The sequence below is a fragment of the Accipiter gentilis genome, chromosome 16 (assembly GCF_929443795.1).
Source record: "Accipiter gentilis chromosome 16, bAccGen1.1, whole genome shotgun sequence".
Taxonomy (NCBI): domain Eukaryota; kingdom Metazoa; phylum Chordata; class Aves; order Accipitriformes; family Accipitridae; genus Astur; species Astur gentilis.
Genome location: NC_064895.1, coordinates 7,968,955 through 7,991,586, shown reverse-complemented (window position 1 = coordinate 7,991,586; position 22,632 = coordinate 7,968,955). Strand labels below are relative to the sequence as shown.

Here is a 22,632-nt window from a genome sequence, read left to right as displayed (position 1 = left end):
AATTATGCACAATGGTTACGTTAAAAAAAAAAATCTTTTTTAAGCAATTTTATATTCATTCATGTTCAATTTGTATTGCATGGCTATTCAGGCCTGGATTCAACTCATCTAACTTGAGGCTTTTAACTAAGGCAACAACTAAAGCTTCCTCTGTAGTTAATGGAGTGAAAGAGTTTCTTCCAGGACAATGCACATCCCAAGTGGGCTGAGAGCCCTCTGGAAATGCTTGTCAGTCTCCACCGACTGTAGAGAGCTGGGAGGGACTAGTTGCCTGACTAATGCCCTTCAGCCAAATTCCTTAATTTACGTGGGATAAAGCTAAGTATAATCTTGCATAGCACACATCAGAATTAGAAACAGACAGTCATTTTCAAAACCTTTCATTATTTTTCATGGCTCCCTTGTGAAACCTCTCTCCATCATTCTCATGCCTTGGTTTTCATTACCCTGGTTTGGTTATTTTCTATTTTTATTACACTCTGGTTTTGAGAAACTTTCACAAGAATTAGATCCTGAGTTCCAAGCAAGTGCTGTTGGCTGTCACCTAACAATGCTATAATATAGAGCTATTCTACACCTTCTCCCTCTTTGGCCATGTCTGTGCACGGAGATTTTCACTGAGATGTCCATAATGTCTAATTGGTTTCAGCAGTAGTTAAAATTCTTCATTCCGATGTGCATTACCTGGAAAGATGTCCACAGTAGATTTCATTTGCAGGTAGATTGCTCAATTGGCCAGATTAACTAAACCTGCTGGATATAGTTCCTTACTTTCTTTTTCAGTTTTCACTAACCTATGTAATTTTGTGTCAGCTACATACTACTACCTCACAGTCCAGCTGTTTCCAGACCAGTAATAAATGCATTTAATGGATACTACACAAAGTAAATGTATTAAAATAACAAGTTCTGAACCTTTGCTGTTTCTGGTTCTTTTTCCATGACACCGTCATCTTCTTGTCCCATCTACATAATAGCAGTTTGTATGATTTGTGGTATTTTTAATGCCTTTTTTGTGAGATACTTCCTTTTTCACTCTTGACCAAAGGTGGAGTCAAGAAAGATGCTGGGTTCCATGGTTTACATTTTTAGCTTAAGTTTTAAAACTTTTATTTTTCTATTGTCAATGACCTTGGTTTGAAAGAAGTGGTTAGTACTTAAACTGTTTACGGATTACATTACCATAAATTTCCTGATCAATGATGTATGCAAAATATTTCAGAGTAAGATTTTTTTTTTAATCTTTTCAAGATTGCATTAGTCTACTTAACTTTATTAGAAGCAAATTTTATGAAGGGTAATGTAATTCCTTTCAGAAGAGATTTAGTAGCCAAAATGTCTTACATGAAATTAAAATATCAGTTATTCATTATCATCAGGAGTTCCGTATGAAAATTCCATTTACTTAATCAAAATCCTAAAACATTTGAAACATTTGCACTCACTCTGTTTCCATAATGAATAATGTTCTAGGAACAGTCATAATGAAAAATGCACTTAGCAGCTGTATAGAAAAAGTAATATCAACTTTAGTGATGCTACGAATTTAACTTGGTGTTTATACTGATTTTGATTTCTAGAACTCTCGTTTTAAAAAGATTATTATCAGGAGGACATATCAGGAGGTCATGCATTTGCCTGTCCAGTGTTAACTTCCTATCTGATTTTGGATAAATATAATTGGAATTATTCAGGTACATTTATAGGTAGTTAGGGCTGACTTCAGAGATCCTGTTAAAAATTATGTGGGTAGAATTTAGGCACTCATCTTCAAAACTGCAATACAGGGTTCCCTCCTAAGAGGTTCCCTAAGCCTGGCCAGCCTGCCTAAACCCTATTTATCATGAAAGCTTCCTAAAAATGTACAGTTTTGCACCATGCCCAACCTGTAGGGCAGGGTCAACAGGTAGATGCTGCGGGGAGCTGGAGGGTGATGCTGAAATCCCCCAACCTGGTCGGGGATGCAGGTAGGCACACCGAGGCTGAGCTGCCGGGCAGAGTTCCTCAGCACACCTGGTGGCACAAGTATCAGGCTTAAAATAATGCTGCTGAAGAAAAGGCAGCAGTAGTGGCTGCACCTCGTTTTTCCCTGGGAGTTGAATGGCTAAGCCAGTTAACCAGGGAATTAATTTCAGTTTAGGGCCCTTCTCAGCTAAAGGTGGTGCGAGCATTACTTTCTTGTCTGACCACTTTTCAGTCTATTTCAGACCATGGTTATTCTTTCACATGCTTCACTGGACACAACTCTAGATGCAATATTGCTCAAACCTTTCAGAAGCATCACCTCCTCTGAACTTAACACATCTTCAAGTATGAGATACCTCCTTGAGCCCCTTTACAGTGAGAAGAAGATAACAACCTGCCACACAGGCTAAATGTCCACATGAGTAGTAACTTTGCTGATAAGTGAAGAACCGAGGCAATCCACCCTCACCTTCTGAGGGCTATTAGTATAGCTGATTTCTGTTCTATCCTGGCACAACATGGATTTATTTCAGCACAGAGTGATCTTGTTGGTTACCATTACATCATGTATTTACAATCCTCTGAATATGCCAAAAGATACTGAACGTAAAATTAATTGTATGGCATGTGTGATGTACTTACTAGATACATATAAACAGCTGATGTAAGTTAAAAAAAAAAGTGTATGTGATCAGAAGGGATTACTACATTTTAACTATTTGCTAAAACAGTTCTTCATCAATGTACAGGTGTCCATTTGAGATGTTGAGGCCGTGATGATCACAAAAAAGCAAGTCAAAAATCAAATGCATTGTTGTTGTTTATTCAGATGAGTGAAGCAGAGGTTAATGGGCAATTTGAATCGGTGTGTGAATCAGTGTTTAGTGAAGTTGAAGCTCAGGCAATGGATGCCCTTGACCTCCCTGGATGTTTCCGAACAAGAAGCCACAGTTACTTGCGTGCCATTCAGGCAGGCTATTCCCAAGATGATGAATGTATACCTGCGATGGCATCTTCCAACATCACCTCAACTATCAGGTCAACAACAGGTAAGAAAATCTACACTGACCCTTCCACTGTTCTGCATGTAAAAATATATCATCTTGTTTTTTAAAAGGACATTTTGACACTGGAAACAATTTCCGTGTGTAGTGGTAATATTTGATACCAGTATTCTTAGGTTTGTAATACTGTACCGTTGTGGCTACAGCTTGGAATAAACTCCTTCTGGGGAGAATCCTGCAAGCATAATATAATGGACCTGGACTTTTGACCTCCATTTCCCATGCATACAGTTATCCAGGTGCAAATATAAAAATGCAAGTGCAAATGGTATCATTTACATACTGTTAGACATTTAGGTATTTTTATCTATCACATAATTGATCTTCTAAATGAGATCAGTTACACTGACTTTAATTTTGATCCTTAAAGTACCAAAAGAAAAAGAGAAGCAAGATTTTAAATATTTGGTTTAAACACTTACAAGCAATTAACAGGGAATTAATTACTTACTTTTAGAAAAGGTGTAACCAGCTGTATCTATACACTGAATCATAAATGTTATGGCAACCTTCACACATCTGCTATTACTCATCAGTACCCATTAGCATTCATTGTTATACCGTTCACTTTTGGGACCTTTTAACATTCTTTTAACTTTCTTTTCTCTTATTAGTTTCTTAGCAAAGATGATAGCTTTATTCATTTTAGAATGCTAACATTTATTACTGGTAGAGAAAAGATTGCACAGATAGCAGTTGCATAATTAAAATGAAATCTATAACAAATATGTTTTCTTTGTTAAGTGATCCAAATTCAATTTTATGTTTTCAAATATGTTAATGTCAGTTCCTAATTATGATATTGTCCTTGCCACATACTATTAAATTGCAGTGCAGGCTACCCATCTACAAAAGGTAAAAACAGAGCTCAAAATGTATAATGCAAAAGTACTTTTAAAATTATTTGCTTGACACATCTGTTGTATAACAGAACAGTGGGAGCTTAGAAAGGAAGTAAGCTGAGGTTGAATAACATAAATTTGCATTCCAGAAGGAGCATAAAATGTTATTTTATCTTAAGCATAGTATTTTAATTGCTATATATAACTTTGTGTAAAACCAGAAGTTGTGGCGTACAGTGCCACCTCTAGGGCCGTTTCTGTCCTTTGTTTAATAGAGATGCTATCATGATATAAAATGAGAATTTACTGCTACCCGAGAGACTAATTTTCATCTTTGTCATATAGTATTGTGTGATTATTATGAAGAAACCTTCCATGGCAAAAGACACAACTAAATATCTATTTTGGTATCTGACTCTAGGTACTGAATTGGAATACTTTCAGAATTACTTTGGCTACCAAGTTGATTGCTTTTAACCTAAGCTGTCTTGAGTTTATATGCTAGATAAGCCCAAAATTCTCACGGTAGGGAATTTATTTTATTTTCTCTAGAGCATCAAAGCTGAATAATAGAATATGTTTGAGAAAATAACCAGGTTAGGCAGTAAATATGCTTGCATCCCAGTTTTTTCATACTTATGAAAAATGTTTTGCATTCATTAGCAGTCTGCCGGTTAAATACTATGGTTTTGAAAATTTTAAGCTTTGTTTCACACATAGGTTCTCCCTCATCTCGGAAATGATTTATCAGGTAGATTTTCTTGCCCAAATATGTAATCTTTCTGCTTTGTTGTGGTGAGGTGATATTGATGTTGTGGAGAAAAAAGATGATTTGAGATGTTTTCCTGAGCCAAAACTATTTCCAAGCCTATGGACTATATACAGGTCTGAACATGGTTCTGTACTCAAAATATTATCTCTGTACCACTGAGCAAGTTTGTCCTCAGCTTCTATGTAAGATAAATATTCAAATTAGAAATATTTATCTGATTTGCAAGAAGATAAATGATTGCGTGATTCACTATTAATTGAAAATTTCAATTGCCAAATAAGTTCTCGTTTTTAAAACCCTAGGGGTAACTCTTCCATATTTCTCTCTTCAGCCCCTGTCAGTTTGGAGGGAGATGCTTCATTTCCTATCATTCTTATAATTAAAAAAAAAACAAAAAAAAACAAACAAAAAACAACCTTACTTCTCCAGCCATCTCTGAAAATTGTAAAAGAAGCAGTTGCCTGAAATGTGAAAATGGTGTTGGCAGATATTTGGCATTTATACGGGCTTCATTCAAATAAATGTCAAAAAGGTCGAAGTTTCACATCAGCCTTCAGTTCCAGTTCAGCCTTTTGAATTCTTAGGAAAATTACATTACATTAATTCCTTTTTTGCTTCCGATGTAACAAACTCTTCTTGGCAGAGAAACTAAAGCAATTTCTTAGAAAATTAACGGGCATTGCAATTTAATTATTACTTGAAATTTTAGTGATATAGGTCATGACTGCCTCTTATCGATGTTGTAAAGCAATTAAATCATAACACAGGCTTAGCTAAAAATTAATTCATGTAACTAAAAATATAAATCTAAAATAAAAAACGTAGTATCTGATCTATGAATTCAATTACAAAAGTATGGGATATATATTTACAGCACGCAGTTTCCTAAAATGTTCCTAGATGCATTAGCAGCTTTCAGAAGGCAGGAAGGTTGCAACTATAATGAACATCATGCGGGACATTATTAATGGACTCTGTTACCAAGGTTTTCTAATAGATGGAAAAAGAGCTACCAGTGACTAGCTCTTCTTAAATGTATTCAACTTCACAGAGAAAGCCCGATGGTTCATCGGTAATATCCATGGTACTAATGAACACATAACTTTTGCAGGGACCCAAGTAGTTTAATTATTTGCAGGACCAGGCTTCTCCACCGCTGATGGAGACTGTGTGGCAAGACACGGGGCACTACCTGCCGCCCCAGGTGTAAACGAATGAGACAAAAGTGACAAGGCAGAGGAGGCGGCCGGCATTGCTGGCCCGCTGTAAGCTAGGCCCGGACTCTGTGACCCCTGCTAAGACTCGTATTTCATCGCGGTTAGGGCATTTCTAGCCATCCCATTTCATTTTGTAAAGAGACGGTGAACCCAGTAACGAATGCTCCTGTTAAAAGCCCTGAATGACAGCGTACGCGTTCAGTCTCGGAACTGACTCCAGTCGCAGCTGTCAGATGCACAGCTGAGAAAATACAGCTCCAGCTGCTGCTGCCTCCCACCTTGTCCCTCCGGCTCAGACAACATGTAATTTCCTGAACGGGAAGTCACGGAGTGCAGTAGTCATCCTAACGACTACTGCCTCGCATCTCTGCTACTCTTGCAAGCATCGCTTCACTTTCCAGGAAGACTTCATAAAATCTGGGTCACTTTCCCAGGCAGCACCAGGTCGGCTCCCTGTCGTCTAAGTATGTCCGGACGGATACGCGCGACGGTGTCAGCTTGGAAGGCTCCTTCCCGGTAACGTCGGGGTAGCGCGGCAGAGTGCTGCGGGGAGGGACGCCAGGTCCCCCAGGGACGGGAGCTGTGTCACCGCCAAGCCCCGCGCGGAGCGAGCCCCGGCTGGACGGTCCTGTTGGGAAACAGGCTGGGACTAGGCTGGGAGCCGTGTCGCGGTAACGCGTTATCCCACCTGCAATACCCACGTTCTCTTACCGAAAAGTAATTCAGATACCCTGGTACAACACTGGATTGTACCATGAAAACAGAACCAGCGAGGAGGGCTGGAAGGTACTAACGACTCTTGCCCTTGTTTCCCCTTTGCCTGAGAAGGTCAACTTCTTTTTGTTACATGTCCTATATGCAGGCAGAGTCCTGTATATGACTTATTCCATATGTTATAGAATATTTCAGGATGTTTCCTCACAGGTTTTTTTCCTGCTGATGTTGTGGGGGTTTTACCGTGAATGCAGAAATACTGGATTGCAATGATACTGGAGGTAGTAGTTAGGACGGCTTGTTGTGAAGCAGAAGAACGTGTTAAAATCCCTTCTCTGAGACAGAAAGTAATTTGGTATTTGCACCTTTGGCCATCCAGGATAACCTGAACGCAGGCTTATCGCCTGTTGAGATGTGGGGGGGCACACTCAGTTTCTCCTGATGGCATTATTAAATGTTGTATAAAACACTTTCACCTTTATTGAGAGGGACACTGCTGCTCTAGCCCGCTGCTTAGGACACTCACCCATCAGGTGGGATATGTGCTCAGTGAATATTGCTTTTATATACAAATTGAAGCAGCTAAAGCAGAAAAGACTAGATAACCTATAAGGAGGAACTGAAGCATTCCAGTCAGAGGTACGAAATCCTTCTCCTGCAACAAGCACCAAGTGAATGGCCTCAGTTAAGTTCTTTGGCTTTTAGGCCGATGGGTAAAAGGGAGCATCATTTTCAGTTTCTTAAAACTACTTCACATTTTCCTCTAACCCAAGTTTTTTGGCTACAACTGTATTTTTCGATGAATGACAGAAAAAAACCACCCAGCTAAGGACTTCAGCACAATGGGGATTGGGTCACGGTACATAAAGGCATCCTGGATTTCTGTTCTGTGTTAAGTGTCAGTCCAAGATCATTGCTCCCGCTTCAGGGATTTCCAGCTCATCTTGAGAGAAACTTAGCATGAAGCACTGCTGATTTCAGGGAATATAGCTACTAGCCTTAAGTGGCCAGTACACTGCATTACAATGATTCCATTTTTCTAGAAAACATAGCATAATGCAAACCTGTCAGATCAGTTGTATATGCACCTCCTTTTATCTAATTTGTAGTAGGTAGCTCTACTAAACTCATGCTTACTAAAGAGTCCACTGAAAAAGATGACAAGTGGGGAACTGTCTTTTGTCCATTTTACTTTTCTCAGCCAGTAGGACTCTGCTTGGCAATGAGTAAACTTCAGAGAATTCCACATTTACTGAACTATTGAGCACTAATTCCAAACCCAATTAATTCAAACAAGGTCACATTGCATGAGGGAGTTTTCAATTACAGCTCATAGGATTACTCAGAATGCCTGAGGAATTGCAGATTTCCATTCTCCTGACTTAAAGCTATTTTCAGCTTTCCATTTTTTAAAGAAGGGGCTACGTAGGGTGAATGTTTAGAGCACGTTTGTTATGTAGCCGCAAAACTCTCATTGGCAGTAAACAGATTGCATGGTCACGTACCTACAAACATTAAAGCATGAGAATATGATATTTCATCAAGAAGTTGTACTGTTCCATAGCACAGCTACCCCTGCAGACACCAAAAAAACTGATTCTCTGGTTGCTGTCTGAACACTAAAGACATTAGTTATTCTTTGGAGTTTTGGTTTTGGGGTTTTTGTTTGGGGTTTTTTTCAAAGATATGAGGATACCAAGGACAGGCAAATGTTTAAGTCATGGTGCTACTACATATGGAGCTAGTGGAGTTCAGTGAAGGGTCACTAAGAAGACAAAGGGCCTCGAGCATTTCTCCCATGAGGAAAGGATTAGAGAGCTGGGACTGTTCAGCCTGGAGAAGAGAAGGCTCAGAGGGGATTATATAAATGTATATAAATATAAAAACTGGAAAAACACACACCTAAATTCCTAAAAGAAAAATGCTTTACGAGCAATAAATGTGTGATTTTCTTTTATTTCCTCAAGAATGAGATACTTCGTCCAGGTGGCTGCTCGGATCTTCTTAATACAAGGCACCAGCCAAACAGGGGAAAACCTATGCATGAAGTAACATCTCCATAATCTGTGTTCTTTCTTTAGAAATAGATGTCGAGTCTTAGAGGTTTTTACTGGTATCCATTGCTAAGTAATAGCTAGTAGTGGTATCCACAACAGGTATTTTTAAGACCACAAAACCTTAAGCCCAAATAAGATATAGAAGGCTGTTTTCTCAATTATAATTTGCCTATTGACTTTGCTTAATTACTGTTGGGGCTCCACGGAATTATCTGGCACTCTGACTCCCTGCAGGAAACATACCATATATCTGTGGGAGCACTTGGGGATCCCGAGTTAATGCTTTGATGCTGTGCCAACTTGTGCGCCTATACTGTGAGAATAAATCTTATACTAACTAAACGATGAGCCCAGTTCTACACTTGGATACGCACACATCATTTTCATTGCTCTGGGTGTATCTGGGGGGAATAATTAGTCTTTAATTCTTTTAAATATATTGAAGTTCTGCTGCTATGCTGACACTGCTGTTTAATAGCAGCTCTGCGTGGTGGAAGTGGCCCAGGGAGTCACTGGGATGAAGGTGACACAAGCCCTTAGGTTCGAGGAGTTCAACAGAGGATGGCCAAGGGGCCATTGCAACTGTTCGTAAGTCTGGAATTCCCTGAGATGGAGTAAGGCTGTGCAAATTGGGGCTGCCTGGCCGCCTGGCCTCTTCAGGCTGATGAGGCATGAAAACAGTTGGAGCAGTAGCCAGGAGCTTTTTGTAATTTTCATTCTCCTTGGTACAGATGATCTGCAGAGCCAAAGATAAAAAATGAAGTCGCTGCCTTCAATCTATAGTTAGTTTAAAAAAATGTGTAATGAGTGTTTCTTCCTTGCTCCTGCTGTTCTGTGCTTGACATAATTCCTCCGTAACCTATTAGATTTGCCAGACAGCTGGTTCTTTCTTTATTAAAAAGAACACCCATGCTCCCTCCCATGGCAGAATTTGGCTTCAAAGCTGTTCTGTGGGATCAGTTTTCACAGACTTTTCTCACCTTTGTTTCCTGTATGATATATGGGGCTGGGGGGAAGAATGTATAAGAAAGAAAAAAAAAAAAATCACGCAAGGAAGATGATTCACTGTTCAGTGTTTGAAGCCTTCCTGACATGACAGAAGCTAACAGAGGTAAATCTCAGCCCAGCTGTTTAGCCTGAGGTTGCCAGAGGGTTTTGTCCTCAGGTGGGTCTGTGCAGCTGAGGGAAGCTCGCCGGGTGGGTGAGCCTGGGAGCACCAGTTCATCGTGCTTCCTTGTGCTTGTAGTAAAAAAGAAGGCAGGACCCCTCTCCTGCCAGTGCTTCTCCTTCTGTGTTCCTCTGTGAATGAAAAAATCCTCTAAGGAGCCTTCTCAGAGGCTCTGCATATACTCAGTCCTGGGTTTTGTTGAAGGCATATGTACGTCAGGAGCCGTAATGATGACATGTGCACTGGAACTACAATGCTTGCTGTGCTGGGTATACAGACATCATTTTAATTGCATTCTGACACTAATTTTTACTAGCTCGTTTGTAATATTTCATCCATCAGGGCCTCAGCCCATCAGTTAATGTAACTGAGCATAACTCTTGAAATTGAACCAATTTTGCTTGCTAACAAATTGCCCCTTAGCTTTGTTATGTTTTCAGTGCAACAGGGGGGGTGAGCTCTGTTCCGCTCTAGCTTCTTTACAACAAAAAGAATTCTTCCAAAAACCAGCATGTGCAGCCACAGGGGAGTTCCTCTCCTGTGGGTCCCAGCAAAGGCACAGGGGCCAATAGAGGGTATGTGTGAGGAAAGAGATCTGCGCTTCAAAATAACAATAAACTCCTTTACAGCAGGTAAGAATGTCCATTGGCTAGTAAATCTCTTTCCAAAAAAATGTATTATCAGGCATTTAAGGAGGCAAGTTCAGGTGCTTTTGCTACTGTTCTGCCTCATGGCAAGGACATTTTGATTAATGCTCGCCACTCACAAATGTACTTTTATCGAGGGACATTATTTCTAACTTGCAAAATTGCCTTTTCCAGGAGAACAGAATGCTAGTGGGCAGCTGCCACCCAAATCCTTCCCAATAACAGAGGCATCTGAAGGTAGAGACAAAGCAAGTTCTTCACTGTTTAAATAAAGCCATAGCTGTGTTTTGGTGGAGAGGCACAGAAGTAGGAGAAAAACTTTTATAGTTACCTTTAGTTTTAATTCCAGCAAATGCTCTCTTTTGTTAATATAAAAACCCTCTTGGGATGCTTGCACATCTCTGCCAGCCTCTCAGCAGCTCCCAACCTCTGTTTTCACTTCCCTGAAATGGAGTTTCATCAAGATAAGCTTGTACTTAAGTCTCCATTTCTGTTTCAGGAATTTTATTCAGATTCAGTTCTACCCTAGAAGGACAGTTGGTAAACCTGATACTTAAAACATACTTGAAAGATTTTTTCCAGAGGATCAGAGAAAATGAAGATGCCAGAATTGGTGACATTCCTAGGGCATAACCAGACAGAATTAGCCTTGGCCAGACAGGTTGCTTGAAGGTTCTGGGATTTGCCTCCAGATCAAATCATCTAAACATAGATGCTTTCATGCCAACTAGTTTTCTAAGTTCCCATGACAATAAATTCAGATTAATTCAAAGACAATATCAAGAATGTATCAATGAGTCATGAGTTTTACATGCATTTCTTTACCTTTTGGGATAATTCTGTGTCCAAAAAAATACATATATTTCTACTTTTGTTTCTTTCCCCAATCAAAAAAAAAAAAAACATAAAAAATTCAGTCATAAAAATTCATCTCACCTAATATATATATCTAAAATGTAGGTGTCAAAGGCAGTCACGTTAATGTCCTATTATAGTCAATGAAATGTGATTTATCTCCTTTAGGTCTGGTATCTGTTATGAAGGAATTTGTCCTCTGGACATCCCTATTTCTCTCTGTTGCCTATAAAAATGGTCTACAATGATAGCATAGTATACCTAGCTAACTTTTATAAATCTGAGGTAAAAGTCAGGCCTATTCAAATTTCATTATAGGGTGAAACCAAAGGTTACATTCTGGTCCCACTGAAGACAAGGATAACTGAGAGAGCCATGCTCTGACTTACAGGGTTGAGAGCTCAGAAGAGATGAGAGCTCAGAGAGAGCTCATCATTTGCTGCATTTCAATGTAGGGCTGGCAGCCTGCAAGTAGCTTTCTGAGCGCTGGTTTTGACACTGATACTGACTCCATCTGCACCTTGGGTAAAATGATTTCTCGATTTGACTATTGCCTGTACCATTACCCATCTCAGAAGTGCACTCTGAGACTGTGTCCGGACCTGTAGCTCTCTGTGGATTAAAAGAATGATTTAAAGGTATTAAATTCTCTTTAATTAAAATATTTTGCAATCGTTTAAATCCTTTAATGTAGGACCATTATCATAATACACTGTTAAAATTATTCCATTGTGCAACACTTCCTTAAGATTAACTGAGGAAACTGTTTTTCTTGTCCTATTCAGTTTGGAATTCTTTACTGTAAGTTAACAAAAATCACAAGCTGCGCATAAGAACGAGAATAGAAAATGTACAGACAAAACCAATGATGAGCCTACATAATATGTCTGTGAGTGGGTTTAGGAGGCTGATGGAAATTATTTGACTTAGGTGATAAGGGTATGTGGGAGGTCGAGAAAAGATTTTTTAAGTACAGAATTACAGCAATATTGGTTTGATTCTACCGAAAAACATTTTCAAATTTTCTGTTTTATTTCAATGTGAAAAGAGTAGCCCAGTAAGAGTGACTCTTAGCTTTTGGAGCTCTTTTTTCTCTTTGTCTCTTTACCATTTTGATGATGTGACAAATGCAATCTGTGTTCCTGCAAAGCCGCACATACATTCTGTAAATGAAATAGAGCATACTGAAAGGTATTTTTCCTTCCTGCAACCAAAAAACTGAGGTGGTGTTTTTTAATTCACCTTCAGTATTTTAGAGGCACATAGGAACTGTTTAGAAGAGCAAAACAGCTGTCAGCTCTTTGCCTTGCCATCTACAGGATGCTGGTTAGGCTATAATTTCTTGCTAATTAACAGAGCTAAAATAGAACCCCTTTGTAACTAGTCCATCAGCAATCCATGAGGTTTGTGTTGCCCACATCTCTTTTAACTTTGGCAAAGGCTTACAGTTTCTGATCTTGATGTCTTGTTTGATTTGCATTTCTGTTTTGAGACTAACATTAATTACACTGTCAAAACAGATTTTATCGTTTACGTAACATGGCCTGCCTACAGACCTAAGTTTCCTCAATGTAGAGGTAACAACTTACGCACTGAATGACTTGATTACAGCAATTCCTTTTATACTGTTCCTCTCCTGGGAGATTGTAGTATGTACTTAGACCCCAGCTTTTTTCCAAATTTAGTGGTCACATTCCCACATAATTGTTAGTTTCCTGTACAAAATCAGATAGATGTGCAGAACTTAAGCCTAGAAGGATCTACTCTGAATACTGAGTCTAACCTGATGCACACACAGATATTTTTTAGAAAAAACAACTCAGCCAGTAATTTTGCCTTACCCCAGTAAATTTTGATTGAGGTTATGTGTCATGCTAATGATTTCAGTCTTTTTTCATAAGTGCTATATAGATTATGTTTAGCAGAGAGATGTCAAAAACAGATGCTGCTTAAAAAATAGCATTTTTTATGGGACTCATATGACAGCAGTGTCTCAGTGACATGCCATTTCAAAAAAACTCTTTTAAAAAGTTGTATGTAAAAGGCACAAATCTTGTCTATGTCAATAATATGTTATGATAATGGTCCCAATCCTAAGTTTGTGTGAATTGGTCTGATTCCACTGACTTCAATATCAACAGCTTCAGTGGGATTAACAGCATGGTCTAGTCCAGTGCCTAAAACTGTGCAATCAAATTAAAACTACAGAAATACAGAGGGTTTGCTTTTAATACTTCTGTGGAGCTGCGAAGGGACCTTGGGCCAAGCTGTTGCTAACTGCTATTTAGGAGCTCCAGCAGAAAGGCTCAAGGAGCAGGAAATTAGGACTCGGTCATTAATGCAGGCAAATTCCACGCAGGCTTGCTTCAACAACCAGCTCACAGGGGATGTGAAGCAGAGGAGATGAAGCTCCCACCTTTCCAATGAACACAGGTAACAGAAGATAGGAGAGGTTATGTCCTGGTGCATACCAGAGTCCTACCAGTGCTGTCACAGGGACAGAGCTTTTAGCTGGAGTTTCTCTCACCTCTTTAGGCATCTCAAAAGTAGATGTCCTGATCTGAGCTGGTTGTCCTTGATTCTCTTTAGGGTTGGTGGAGAAAAGTAGGCACCTGTGTAGGATGATTCATTTCCTGGTAAAATAAGCATCTAAGATGGGTGAGAATTGCCCACAGTATTCCTTATTTTTCTCCCAGTAATTCTAAAAGAGATCAGACAACTGCCTTAGACTTGGATGACTGTTAAGTGACTAATGTGAGGTGAGATGGATTCCCATGAATAGATCTCAAATACTGTCTTGAAGGTATGATATAATTCACTGCTACTAAAAGACCTTACTTTAAAAACTGGCAGAGGATAAATGCAGCGTTTTGCCCCCATGGACTATGGCAACATGAGACCATCAATTAACATCTGACTTTAGGGTGTAACAAACATCCAGGTTTACCTAAACATAATACATACAAAATGACCCATCAGGAAAAAGGGTTAAGAAGTTATAGATACCTACCACCCAGACAATGCTTTGGGTTATGAAGTTTAAATAAAATGCAGCCCGTCATATAAACTGTGCTGATAAAACTCATTTGAGTGTAAGCAGTCTTTCCAAGAAAATCTCACACAAAAATATCACTGTGAATATATCACTGTTTCTTACTGCTTAATCTGGAAAGCAAGAAGCAGGGTTCTTTTCATGGATATCCAAGCTCAGAAAGATTCTCTCTACTGAGAAAGTGCCTGGTCCCTTTACTGGCTAAGATTCATTGGGGGGGGGGGAGGGCTGAATGAGAAAAGGGAAGACGCAGGAAGATAGGTTAATAGCATAAGTATCTCTCTGATTGTGTTTGAGGGAAATCGATCCAAGATTCGATTAAAATAATTAACTTAATTTAAAACAAAATTCTGTCTTGAATTTCAAGCACAGTATGACTGTTTTTAATGACTATTTTTCAAGGTTTGAATATCGTTACAGTTCAAAAAACTGCTCTCATTACCTTACAAATGGAGAAAGCCCTCAGAAATGACAGGATCTTTCACTAGCAGAGCAGCAAGCAAAGGTGTGGACCTATCCAGGGAGCAGCAAAGAAAAGGGCTGGAGGAGCCCGGACTGTATGAGAATGTGATGTGTCTTCCTCACCTGCCCTACACTCACGTACAGCTGATGTTTCAATTTAAGTGCAGAGTAGGTGTGTTTGAGAAGTACTTTGAAGGACTTGCATTTACATTCAGTTAGCACTGCCTATGGTCAGGTAGTGGAGCAAAACATTTCTTTTTCTGTGCAGAATCTGAGCACATACTACTCCAGTATTGAAAAGAAAAAGTAGACCCCAAATCACCGGTGTAGGTCTCTGAGGTGGCCACTGATGGCACACATCGAAAACGGCAGATTGGATCCAAACAGAGTAATTTACCGTAACCTTTTCCCCTCATTCTAGCTGATCACTTTTTCTTAATTGAGTAGCCAGAGGCTACACATGTCAAATCTAAGCATTTCTAAATCATCTTGTTATGAATGAACTTTAAAGGTATTACTGATCCAAGAAGGAAACCCCTTTCTAACATTTCAGAATTTTACTTTAGGAAAAGCCAGATTTGCTTTGTAAAAATTAAACTGGCCTGTTTGACACTACAGTCTCCTTTTAATTATGTTTGGCATTGGAGACCAGAGTATAATGGAAGTTGGCAAGAGGCATATATAAAAAGATGTGTCCAACATCCTGTCTTTTAAATAGGGACTTGTATTCTTATTTTTTACATCCATGGCTTGCTAGAAAAATCATCAGAGTTCATTCTTTTTGTGGGAAATAAAGTCTTTTAGTGGCTGAGATTTTTTTTCTCGAAAGTCCTCTTTGATTTCTTAATGGTCTTTTAATGTCCATCATTCTTTGTTTTGAGAAGTAACTGTTATGCATGCATCCATCCATTTTTATTTTAAGAGTAGCTCAGAGGTCCTGATGACCATGATGGAGCATAGTGAAGAGATTTCAGGGCATTTCAAGGACAGCCGTGTTAGCTGGGACCGTAAAAACCCTTGGCTAGAACAGTTTCCATGATGGTCGAAAGACTATACCAATAACTGCGTACCCTTTTTATACAGGACTGGATTTAATTGTGGCCTTTCATTATGACAAGGTCTCTTTTTCCTCTTCTGAAATGGTTTCAGGGTTAGCATTCACCATCCCTGTGCAAAGCGGAAGATCTAGCGTCAGCGTGGGAGTCTGCACGGTGTTTCTCTGGGTCCTGTGGTCCCTCAGAACCCTGCCTGCCTGCGGCAACATGCCCCCCGGAGCTCTGCCTTCAGGGCAGCTCCGCGCTCCCTGCAGAGTCATTATCCTCCTTCTGAATAAACCTCCTTACAAAACAGAAAATCCAGTTTACTCCTGCTGTGTGTCATAAGGGACAACTGTTGCCTTTAATTGATGGTGCTTCCATGTAAATTCATCATCCAGTTAACTTTGTGATCTCAGCCTAAGTAATGTTATTTTGACTAAGTGCTTAGTGGGTATATTGATTTGTGAAAACCCCTCAGGTGACTCTATCTTGCAAATGGACCAACAGCAGTGATTTATTAAAAGGCTGCCTTTTGCAAGGTGTTCTCAATGTCACCTACGGCCACTGATATTCCATCAAATATATCACATCTCTCCTTCTGCCTTTTGTCTTGTGAATCTCTATGGACAACTTGAAGTTATACCTAAATTGAATTATTTTAATCATTTTATTTCTAGGACGAACCGTGTTGGCCCTGCAGTGTGAGCAGAGTAACTGACACTTCTATGACTGTGGCAACAGTAACCTTAAGCAAGTTTAGTCAAATGCAGTGTAGATTAAGAGGGATATTCTTCCAGGCATATCAATTAAATAAAAAAGAAAATATCCTTTTAATTATGCATTATCGGGAAACTTTCCTTGGATTTCTATTGTATGTGTTCAAACCATCAGATTGCCAGTTCTTCAGTGCTGGGATTGTCTTCCTGATTACTCTGCAATATTTCCATAATGCCCGATACTCTGGTTCTGACTCTGGTGCTTCCCAGCCAGGATCACAAAGCACATAAAAGAAATTAATGCGGTTTACAGAACAGGTCACTTATAGCCACCTGTGGGCCAATTCAGCCCTGATAGGCCATCTTGTATACGTGGGGGTCATCTGGCAGTTCAGGTGTCAAATGCAAGTAAGTCAAGTTAGGAGAAGATAACTGGAGCTGGCATAAATGGGCTCTGCAGTCTTTACATAAAGGCAATGACCCTTACAAAACCGAATTGATGTGCTACACTTTTTCCTACCCGAGTGACAAAGTAATGCATGTTATGCTGCATTGCTACCTGCTCCTTTCTCCTAAACAATTTATCCCTGGTTTTCATCATTGTTTAGTCTAGCCCACTATGAAGCACAGAACCATTTTGTCTTCTCTCCATTTCTGGACAAATGTCCTTCCTTAAAGGAAAATCCAGTGGAGCCGATTGCACATGTTTATGTTGAAGTGGGGCAAGTACCTGAACAGTTAATACTTTAATCCAAATGGAAGTCTGAAATACCCATACAGTTTAGGATTAGAACAGGTTTTTACCATTTTTATAATTTTTGGTTGATGATCGTAAGCTAACAGATGGAGAGAGACTGTATCTTATAAGCAGAAAAAAATATTTTTCCTGCTTTATTAAAAAAGGCAAAAAATAAATTCAGCTTTCTATATTAAGATAGCCTTTGAATACAACTGGAAGGAAAATTTTAGCTTCTTTTTCATAATTCCTTCTGTGTTTAATTTAAACATTAAAAAGATAGATTTACCGCTTGTGCCATCTACTTTCTTTTTCTTTGCATTTCAGAGCAGCTATAGATTTTACAAGTTGATTAACAGCATGGCAGAAGGCTGTTGCTTTTACTTTGCTTAAGTCTCTTTGCTCAGCAGCAGGACTGGTGCAAGAAATAATCAGGAGGGCCCGGCACACTAAAACTACTCTAAAAACTGAAGAAATCAGAAATCTTTGGTCATCTTCTGCGAGCCACAGAAACAACAGAGGATTCTGCAGGATTGATGTTTTATAGGTCAAAACACAAAGCACATCTCTGATTCTGCTGAAGCCCACAACTTAAATCAGTCTAAAGTCATACTGGATGGAGTTACTTGGGCACCGTCCTTGGCCAGCGCTGGGTACCCAGCACCAGCCCTCCCCGCGGGGACGGCAAAACCTACCTACCACAGCTCTGGAGTTTGTAGAATGATGGATCAAAAAATGGGGAAGATATGAAGCAGCGCTGAGGAGGTTTTACATGCTTACTTTGAGCTAATAACCACTACGGCCAATAAAATTTGTAAAGCAGCAAATGATGCAAAGCTGACAGGAGCTCCTGTCCATTAGCATAAGAAGGGGATCATAAATGAAAAGGAAGTTCATTTTCTGTTAGAAAAAGGCAATGTTTCTTCCTATATATAATACGTGGTATGTACGACTGCTAGGGCCTAGAATTAGACACGATTGATAGAAAAAGACATTACCGCTGATAACAGGAACATTCACAGATGTAATAATTAATGGAAAAATAATTTGAAAGTGACATAAAATTTCCTGGTTCAGACCTTAAGCCAATACTTATTTATCAGAGACCTAAGCATGAACAGTAAACTATGGATTACAGGGTTCCTTTTCTCATTTAACAAGCCCCTAATCTATTATGTAGTCATCTCTTAAGTCAACAACACATACCAAGTTTATCTAAGACAAGTCTTGGTCACATTATTCATCTAAGTTATCCCATTTACTTCACTAGAACCGCTTGAGTGATTAAAGCAAATAGAATTGGGTGGCAAGATTTGCCTCACAAATTCACGCCTCCATCCTCTTACCTGATTTTGTTACAGTCTCCAATTAGTCCCAGATTTCTGTGGCTCTGAAACTGTTGTTCCAGATATGAACTCATTAAATGTGTAGAGATGGATTTTTTTATTCCCTGCTCAACATTTGATCTCTGTGACTGTAGCTTAGAAGTTAATCGGATTTCTTCCTGCCATATTTCACTGTATATAGTAGCCAGTTCCTCACGAACTTTCAGTCTTTCTCCTATTTTCTTCTCCTTGTTGAACATCTGTGGGTTTTTTAATTCCTGTTCAGAGCTCATGATCAAATGCTTGCCAGCATACTGCAGTAACTGTAATACTTGATGGCTTTAAGACATGTCACTCCACCGAAACAATCAGACATTTCCAGAATAAAATATTCAATCCCAGGGGGAAAAAAAAAAAGGGGAAGGAAAAAAAAAAAAAGCAAGTGACTGTTTTGGTTTTGCCACAAGGAGAATTTTTCGGTTTTAGAAATGTAAATGAAGATTAAGTTAGCTGTGAAGGGTTGCAACAGAAGTTTAACATTTATATTCATTAGACCGAGAACTGATCTGCTGCCTGAGTAGTAGGGATATACTTGCTTGTGATGTTTCATTATCACATTTACCATATGTTTCATTATCCACTGCTATTCTTCTGTGGGAAGACAGACAGTAAAAAACAGTAAATTAGTTATAATGGTGATAACCTGTCTTATGTTACAGGTAAAAATAGCTTCCTGTTCTGGATTTCTCTCACCCTGTTTCACCCCATTGTCTCTATTTCTAATGTTTTCCAGCACTTTGAACACTTGCACCTACATTTGCAGGGTGAAAGGTGGGGGAGCAGTATTATGGCAACTCCCTTAGTGGAAACATTCCCTGGAGCCACTGCTTGAGCTTATAAGACACTGTCTTAATTTCCAAGCTTTACAGCCTCTCCCTTGTTTTGTGAACTTTCTGTATTCCCTAAAGCGTCTGAAAAATGTTGGGTTTTTCTTTCTTCTTAACTGCTGGTTACAAAACTGACAGGAGATAAGATTGGCGACAGGACAACAAAACAGCACTTCAAAAAAAGCACACAGTCTCGGAATCTGAAGAGCATGTTTCCACGTTTCACTCTGTTAGAGCAATTTAGCTCAGAGCAAGACTCTCCTTAAATCTCTACCAAAATTGAGCAGCATCAGTAGTAATTCAAAACGTGCTTCAAATGAAGGTTTTTCACTTTCTAGCTCTGCCTCACTTTCTTTTATTTATGATCACCCTTTTATTTATGATTACCAAAAATCAAAATCTAACACTAGTTTTTTCTCTGGGCTCACTATTCCCATAGGCTAGCCTGGCGCTACAGGCTCAGCAGTCCCAGGTATGAGCAAGTTCCTAAACTGGTCTCTTGTCTCCAGAGAGCTGCAACATAACCTCATATCAAAAAGCACGATGGGAGAGGACCTCTTCCTGACTTCATTGCTCATCAGCCCATATTTGTATAATGGGAAGAGGAACTCTTGTAGGATCCTTTTTGGACTCAAGTAACCCCAATTCCAAGGTTTCCCGAGTCACTGTTGCAATGTCCAATGCATTTAACAACATCAGAAAAAGGCAAACCATTCTCCTGGTCTTTGCATGTATGCATTGTGCTATTTCTGCATTATTGATATGGGAAAACACAATAATTTTCTTTATCTTCCTGCAACTATACAAGAAATTAATTGGACTTGATTTTCCTGTACAGGAGTACGGAAAGCTATACTATGATGCATTTTTGTATCAGTTGCTAATTTTATGAATTATGATGATATGTGCTTTGGGGAAAAAAACAATTCCATAACAGAAATGCTCTTATTAGTACCTAAAAAAGTATAGTGGGCTTAGACAATTAGAAAATTCAGCTGTGTGATATTAATGACTAAATATCTATCTCTATGAAATCTCTAAAATTTTGTAAGGAAGCAGTATGGGCACAATTCTGCATCTGTAGAGCTTTCTTGCGTGTTTTACTCAGCCTTTTGCTGCAAGACAGAATCTATGTTAAACCAGCCTCAGACCTGCTCTGCTCATCAGACCAAAACTCTTAGTTCTGCTTATATATATCCAGTTCTCCCAGTGGTTTAGACCCATTTTTACATTTATATTTCCATATTCTCTGCATTTAAGTATATCCTCCTTCAATGCGTGTTCTAAGGATTTAAGGTTTACTGCAGGATAATAGATAAAAAGTCAGTGCTTTTGGTATTACTTGTAGTTTTTCTTGTTGTCCAAGTATCTAGTAGCTTTGCATATATTGTAACAGGTTTTGAGTGCCTGGAATTTCCTTCTATTCACTGTATTGTGGATATTTTAAAACATATGCTTCTTGTGTAAGTAGCCAGTCTTGCCTAATTCCAGCCAGTACAACCTGGAAATATTTTTAAAAGTTAACGTGTAGCATACTGTGAAGTAGAAGTTTCTGAATAATATTTTGTTCCAGTATATTGATGCTACTTTCTTAATACACTGAGTGCCCACAGTTCAGATGATAACAAGAGGAAAAAAAAAAAAATCTTCCTTTATTTCTCTTATCAGCTTTACCCCATGTGGAAACAACCTCAGAAGCCCCAGTGTGTACCTACCCAGCACAGGTCTTAACACACACAAATCCTCACTAACCCTCTTTCATCTTCACCGTAATCTGGGACTCCGATTTCCACCCCTTGCTTCCTAGTTGAAACAAAATGTTGCTGTGGAAACCCATCTGACTCTGAGAGACACTTTCAGCTAATAGTGAGGTTCACAACGAGCACTATGTTGCACCATCTTCATTAGCATAATCTTAAGGTTAAGGTGATTTCTGTTGTGAAGTTGCCATCAGATTAATCTTGATTTCTCTTTTTCTTTTTTTTTTTTCTTTTCTTTTTTTTTTTTAATTCCTTCCGTAGCTGTAACTTACACCAGTTACAAAAAAACACCACCACCGGTACCCCCTCGTACCACTTCCAAGCCACTGATCTCAGTCACAGCACAGAGCAGCACAGAATCCACCCAGGATGCATATCACGACAGCCGGACTCAGAGGATTTCCCCGTGGCCGCAGGACGGGCGAGGGATGTACAACTCCACCGACAGTTTGGACAGTAACAAGGCCATGAATCTCGCCTTGGAAACCGCGGCCGCGCAACGCCACGCGTCCGAGAGCCAGAGCACCTCGATACGAACCAGCGACAAGGCCATTTTAGTGACAAAAGCAGAGGAGTTTCTTAAGAGTCGACGTTCCTCTATAGGGATCCAGGTAGCCTATCATTAACATCTGCTCCGTGATGAATTGCTTGCCTTCTTTCTGTAAATAGCATAGAATGAGTCATTCAGCTTCACTGGCTCTAATAATCTAACAAACAACCCCTGGCTGCTTAGCGTTAATTGTAATTCACATCATGGCAACGTGGCTGTGCAGAAAAGTCTTTGGCTAATATGCTGTACCTGGAAAAAAATGAATGAATAAATCTCTAGGGAGGTTCCCTGTCATTAACACTTGATATGAAAATTATACTGCAGAGCTACAGGTGAACAGCATGTTCATCTCCTTCCCTCCATGAATTCACAGTCCTTTTTATAGAATTACACCAGCTTTAAAATGCTTGACTATTTTTTCCATTATCTTTCTCTTTTGACCTTGGAAAATGTCTAATGCTGCTGGATCTTCAAGTTATTCAACCTAAAAAAGCTCCCCCCCCTCCCCCCCCCCCGCGCCCTTATTTTTAGTTGTGCTGGGAAGAAAGTACCAAGGAAGAGAAAGAAATGTGCTGGTGTAGATACAGCATAATTATAGATGGCGAGTAATGAAATAACATTAATAAGCACAGACTTTGAGCATTCCTCCATTTTTCCACAAAAAAATTGAATGTTTATTTTGCCTGACAAAATGTCTGTCAGGCTGTGGAAACCTCAGTTATGTTGTGTTGTTTCAGGTGAATGAAATAAGACGATTCCAAATGCAAATTCGGAACTCTATTCCTTCTACTAAATGGGAAGCTCTA

At 39.3% G+C, this 22,632-nt stretch overlaps 1 protein-coding gene across 2 annotated transcripts in view; it reads left to right on the top strand.

The window, feature by feature from the left end:
* The window catches only part of DLGAP2 (DLG associated protein 2), a 478,161-nt gene that overhangs the window by 426,998 nt on the left and 28,531 nt on the right, over positions 1–22,632 (top strand). Inside the window, exons 8-9 of one of the 2 annotated variants that reach the window (XM_049818620.1) lie at positions 2,795–3,014; positions 21,538–21,890. In XM_049818620.1, the coding sequence (XP_049674577.1) occupies positions 2,795–3,014; positions 21,538–21,890 (573 nt within the window). The remainder of the gene's footprint in view (positions 1–2,794; positions 3,015–21,537; positions 21,891–22,632) is intronic. The other variant, XM_049818621.1, reaches the window with a different exon arrangement.